The following is a 6000-nucleotide window of genomic DNA, read 5'->3' on the forward strand; positions in this document are numbered from 1 at the left end:
TTTTCGTCCTCGCTCTAGTTACTTCGTTCTTCGCTTTTGGGGATCGTCTTCGTCGAGGATTGCAAACCTTGGAAGGCGCGATACGAGCGGAAAGGTGCTTGGAGGTCAGAATAGATCCAGCATCCACCATCAGTTGCTTCAACCCTTGATCACCCATGTTTTTTTTCTATCCGAGCTATGCCAGCTTGAGCGGCAGGTCATCACTCCTGTTTGCCAATTCCCTTTTAGCATCACCATCGGTACCTTCCGGTATCAGTAGCGCAGAGCGTTTCAGGCTTTGTTCCTTTTTCTTGCAGCTCGAAGGCATTCAGTAGAAATTCCTCGAAGAGCTGCAAGCCCTCTGAGCTGGTAAGATTGCAATATTTGCCCAGAAAGTTCCAGTACTCCTTCGGCCTACGGTTTCCAGACTCTGGGTGTATTGCCACAACGGTAACTAAAGTTGGTGTCACCATCAAACAACATCTCGGAGTCGATGAAGCTGTTGTAATGCACTTAACGGAATATTCCCTACCGGCGTCGAGGAGGGATGGTTCCGATTCAGCGAGTCAATCCAAAGTCGTGCCTTTATCAAGTCATCGGTGTAAGTGATTTCATTAGTCTTGCAGTTTGCAAACATCTGATGAGGCTGTATGTTTATCAGGCATAATTTTCCGATACTGTTTGGTTCAATCATCTTTCGAAAAGATATCACCAAGTGTCTGGTCGGTGCTACATGCTTTAATTTTTCCAGCGTGCTAGACGACGATGTTGTTCCGGCTTGAGCTGTATTAATCGTTGGGAACGGTCCTTTGAGGTTAAAATACATCGCATCCTCGTGCGTCAGGAATGCTTTCATCCGAGCTTGCTTGTTTCGCTTCAACACCGCCAATACTATCGTCTTGTCGATGTAGAAACTCATGATGGCAATATCTGGAATTTTCTCCGGGATACAAATGGCGTAGTACCTCATTGACTAGATTGGTTTGTCAGGCGACAGCACACCATATGGGTTCATCTCGATGAATTGCTTTGATTCCCCATTAGGAAATTGAAGGAAATTTTAGGCAATCAATCTTGATTTTTGTTTACGTTCATTGTATGTCAATTTTTATTATTTTCGTTAAAAAGCTGTTTCATTCAAGTGAACTCAAAGCAATTCATCGAGCTGAACTCACCTGATATGTTGAGCAACCTTGAGCTGTCACCCTTACTGAGAATGAACAGCAGACAGTAGTCTATCTAATGTCCGTTGATTGACCACTAAAAGCGGGTGTGAAAATACGGAGTTCAAGAGAGAGATTTTATCTTTCCTAACTGTTGGTGTTTAACCTTCCCAACTGTTGTTGTTTGACGTACGTCACAGAAAAGCATGGTGCGAAGTATCAATATTTGAGGTATTGTGTGCTACAGAGGATGGATTTCCATCCACCCTTCGTCTGATTTCCTTCCGAAAACCGAGAAACTAGTGCTGTTCACATTTTCAACGATGCACACCGAAATGGTTCGCTGGGGGATCGGCGTAATTTGTGCCCGAAATTATCATTTTAATATTCATCACACGCTCAACGTTGACTGCGGTATCCATCGATCCGGTCTAAGCGTTGAGCTGCTCCGATCGATCAAACTTTCAAACGAGCCATGTTTGACGAGTAGCATCACGGCGTACGGAGCCTCATTTTGCGCCGCTAGCAAACCGGTCGATTGCAGGACGTGCCTCCTACTAACAGCCTAGCACATTTCCAGCCGTGCCAGACCTCGCGATAATTCTTCTCCATACATTTTTTAGCATTTCCCTTGCGCAACAAATCGACTCTCACACTGCGCTAGTGCACCGTTTACGTGCTTTTTCCCAGGCTCCCTCGGGGGAGTCACGAAGCAATACACTAATTGAACCACAAGTCCAGCTCTGAGCACATTATTGATTTATGCTTCCACATCATGCTTCTGATGCAACACTTCTTTTGGCGATCGGGCTCAAGATGCTTGTGAAGCAACGATAAACTCGGTTTTGCCCAGCCGGCAACCGTTGGTTGAACCCGAAGGGATTCTGTTCTGATTTGGCTCATCGATTTTCCCTGAAGTTGCGCTGAATATTTGAAAGCCTGCCAGCGAGGAGGAAACACAAACACACAAACGCCCAACGTCGAGAAGGTTGGAGGCATTTTCTTCGTCGGTGAAATCCCGCGAAATTTTCGCCAATCGACGATCGAAACAATCGCAAAACCACAACGGAAGGCGTTCGCGTATTTATTTATTTACATTCCAACGTAGCATAAACACTCGAAATGAACGCATCAGCATACAACAGCCGGGCGGGAGTGGAGCATAATTGAAATGTGTTCCACCTCTTGAAGTTCCTATTTTTAACCGCCATTGCTGGGTGGCGAAAATGGCGCCGGAACTCTCTCCACCGGATTTCTTTGCGGCTCAATCAAGGGCAACAAAAGCGTTTGCGTTTGTGTCGGTTTTCGGGGCAGCACAAATGTCGAAGTCGCAAAATCCAAACCAATCGGTAATAACATATTGTGTGCTTCTTTTTCTTCCAGAAGGTGTGAGAAAAAAGCACTCTTGAAGAAAGTAACTGCGGGCAAGAGGTGGAACCCATAAATCAACGCGCCATTCTGTTTGATGTTTTCCCCATCCCGAGGCCCGTTCCGGGATGGATTGGTGTAACGCAGGTAAACGAAATAGGAAGAAAACTTCCCTTCACGTGCCCCTGAAGGGAAATTGTTTTTTTTTTCTGTTGCCCGTCTCGAAAGCGTATCCTGTCAAATTATTCACGCCTCGCCAAAAGGTGAGCCGGCTTAGGCTTACGCGTGTCAATTACCTGTCAAATGGTATTTGCCTCCAATTTGCGCCAGGTGGCCAACCTTGGTTGGCTCAACTTTGGACCAGTGTCCACTAAATTCACCACCCCCCCAGACGCTAACTCCACTTCATCCAACCCGGGGTCGCGTCGATTGATTTTTGGTTTCGCTCGAATATCAATTAAGCTGGTCGACATCGTTACACAATCTTTAGCCGGCCGTCAATCATGCCGGAGAGCCGCTGATTGTTTTTCCGCGTTATTAGGAGAGGCAGGAGGGGGCAGAGATTCGTTTCAGAACATGACTTCATTTCCCGCCGGGATTGATTTTCCCCCCTGGCGACGCGATGGAGGTCGATTGGGGGGAGACAGAAACAAGCTCACTTCATAGCCTCTAATAGTGACAGTTGGATGGAAAATATCGACATCGGTTACAAGATTGGCGCATAAATCGTGACATTGTATACTAAAACCAAGCGCAACGAATTAAGATCTCAACCTTTTCCCATCGCCGATAAAATGTACGCGTTTTTGACCTCTTTAAGGGTCCAAAGCTGACTCTTGAAACCGACAGGTCCATGCAAGTAAAGTCCATAAAACCGGCTACGTTTAGGAAATTGTTTTAACCCGATTTCCATAGCCCGCAGCCCTTTTCAGCCGTCAGGAAACAGGAGAAAATTAACTACGCTGTCAAGGCCAGCAGGGTTACCTTCGAGTATCCTTTTTATCTTTTTTCCCTCACTCTCTTTATCTCTCTCTCTCTTCAACCGGGTTGGGGTTCGTTGCAGAATGAAGTGCCACACAGTTTCCTGCGTATCGATCGACTTCGGAAAACATAGAAACGGGGTTAGTTTAGAGGGCGCAAAAGAACGCAAACAAGTTCGATGAGGTCCTTTGCGATGCCGCCTTCTCAAACCCGAACCCGCCGGGTTTCGTTTCATGCTAAATAATCGCCCAGCTCGTAAACCTACTCGTAAACCCCGTTGACTGAAGCTGCCACCCTGCTGGATCATGAATAGTAAAACATGTACCTACGTTTCTTTCCACTCTCAACAACCCACGACGCTGCAGAAGCAATCGAATAGCAATGAATGCAAATGAACGCACTGCAAACGAATATGCTTCTTCGCACAAATAAAGTAAATCGGACGCGGGCGTTTCGGAGGGCCATCGATCGCAACACCGGCAGCACACTCGAATGCGAGCCGAATGGAAATGAAACAGAACATTTTCACTTAAAGGACCCTTGGAGGGTGTGCTAACATTTTATTTTACCATAAGTCGATAGGCCCGGTTTCAGCGGGGAAGCCTAAATTTAGTGAGCACTTAAACCGCTGTAAACTAGGATGGCTCAATGAGCCCGCCTCCTCTACCAGACACGACTGCGACTGGGGGGGAAATTATGATAATCTGTCATTGCTCTCCGTTTAATCTTTTGGCTTCATTTTCTCCGACCCGTTGGCCACAAACGACAACAAAAAAAAAAAAACTGCTAAGTAATTTGTTTTCGCTCGCTCACCCGCTTTCCAGCGAATCGAAATCAACGAAACTTTTCGGAAGCTCTCCGTCAAGCAAGTGGGTTCATCAAAAGTGGAATAGCGAAAGGGAAGCGGGTAGAAAAAGAAAGCAGAAGTTTCAATATCAATTAAGCGAAGAGAAATGATGATGGAGAAAGTTTTCTTCGGCAAGTAAAACAAACGACGCTACTTAGCCGTACGTATGGAGCGCGGTTGGAGGATGCATGCATAACGAAGCCCCCCGAACCGGAGGAATGACTTGGGAGAGATTGTCTGCCCCAAAGTGGGAGGAAGCTGTTCTGGAACGTTCATTACTCGCGGGTGAAAGCTCGCGTCGGAGTCGAAATGGATAGTAAAACACAATTGCAAAATTGTGGGTTTTGTGCTCGTTTTCGGATGGTTGAATCCAATTGGGATATAATTTCATTAGATGAGCTAAGAAAACATTGCCCGTTTAGGGGAAGCGATCCTTTTCCAGGGTGTTTTCGTTTAAAAACAAAGTTGAAATGTACGCCATCCAACCAAAATGAGCAATCAAAACGGAGCAGGGATTTTCATTTAGAGACAAATATTTCCTTCCAAAATGAAATGTTGTAAGTAAACATCAACCATTTTTAAAAACATCTTACCTTAATTTCCTATTTTTGTGCACCGAAATGATAACGAGTGCATTGCCTAGCACAGCCCCGATGATGATCGATCCGAAGATGAGACTCTTCAAGCACAGCACCGTCAGCTCGACGAGCCGATCGGCCGGTTCTACGATTGTTGTCGACGCGGTGCGTTCGGTCGCGTTCACCGCCAGCAGCTCGGTGGTTCCGTTCCAGAACCCGAACCCACCGGGCTCCTCGCTGCCACCGGAAGTCGGTGCCATGGTGGGTAGTCCGGCTACGGGCCCGGCGGTGGTGGCGCTGGTGATGGTGGTGGTGATGGTCGGGGCCGCAATCGCCGACGCCACCGTCACGAGCGTTTCGTTGAGCAGGGCCGCGGTGGCGGCGGCCGGGCCGAACGGGGACGGGTATGAGCTCACTTCCGGTTTTTGCGTTGCCAACCGGGCGGCCATGGCTTGTTTTCAGCGAGTCGAGCGAAACCGCACCAGCCTCTAAGTCCTCCGTTCGTCGGCACTCATTTGTGGTACCGATTCACTCACTCACACACACACACACATAGTAACGGCGAAATCCTTTCCGGCACGTTCCCGAAGCGGAACCGTAATGGACGTCGCACAAGCCTCCAGGGTAGAGTGCGCAGGGGGGGGGAGACTTCCGGTGGAAGTCGTTACCGCGCATCACGTTCAGCACCGCCGGAGTTGGACAGGAACCCTTCCATCGTGGTGTGGCTTGTGGCCCGTCCGACTCACCCCTTCTAACACACACACACACACACACGTGCGCACTGCACTTTCACCTCTCTCCGGTTGGAAAAACGCACAGATTCTCGTACCTCGGTTGCTCGCCCTTGGGTGCGTTTATTGTTCGAAATTAATTAAGGTAAGTCTGTTGACCGAAACGCACTGCCGCACCAACACCTCTACGTTCGTTGCTCGGGGAGTGGGGGGATGGTGGTGTCTATTTGTTGGCTCGCAACCTGCAAACCGGTTGGGAAGTTCATTAGATCCTGCAAAGCGTAACGAAGTGAAAGAGAAAGAACGGCACACATGTTAACGACCGCCCGGAAACAATTAAGTGTTGGGGAAAA

At 48.0% G+C, this 6000-nt stretch overlaps 1 protein-coding gene across 1 annotated transcript in view; it reads right to left on the minus strand.

The window, feature by feature from the left end:
• The window catches only part of LOC131287774 (uncharacterized), a 39738-nt gene extending 34463 nt beyond the window's left edge, over window positions 1-5275 (minus strand). Inside the window, exon 1 of the mRNA XM_058316856.1 lies at window positions 4932-5275. Coding sequence (XP_058172839.1) covers window positions 4932-5176 — 245 coding nt within the window. The 5' untranslated portion in view covers window positions 5177-5275. The remainder of the gene's footprint in view (window positions 1-4931) is intronic.
• Between the last annotated feature and the right edge of the window lie 725 nt (window positions 5276-6000).

Source organism: Anopheles ziemanni, chromosome 3, assembly GCF_943734765.1.
Source record: "Anopheles ziemanni chromosome 3, idAnoZiCoDA_A2_x.2, whole genome shotgun sequence".
In the NCBI taxonomy this organism is placed as follows: Eukaryota; Metazoa; Arthropoda; class Insecta; order Diptera; family Culicidae; genus Anopheles; species Anopheles ziemanni.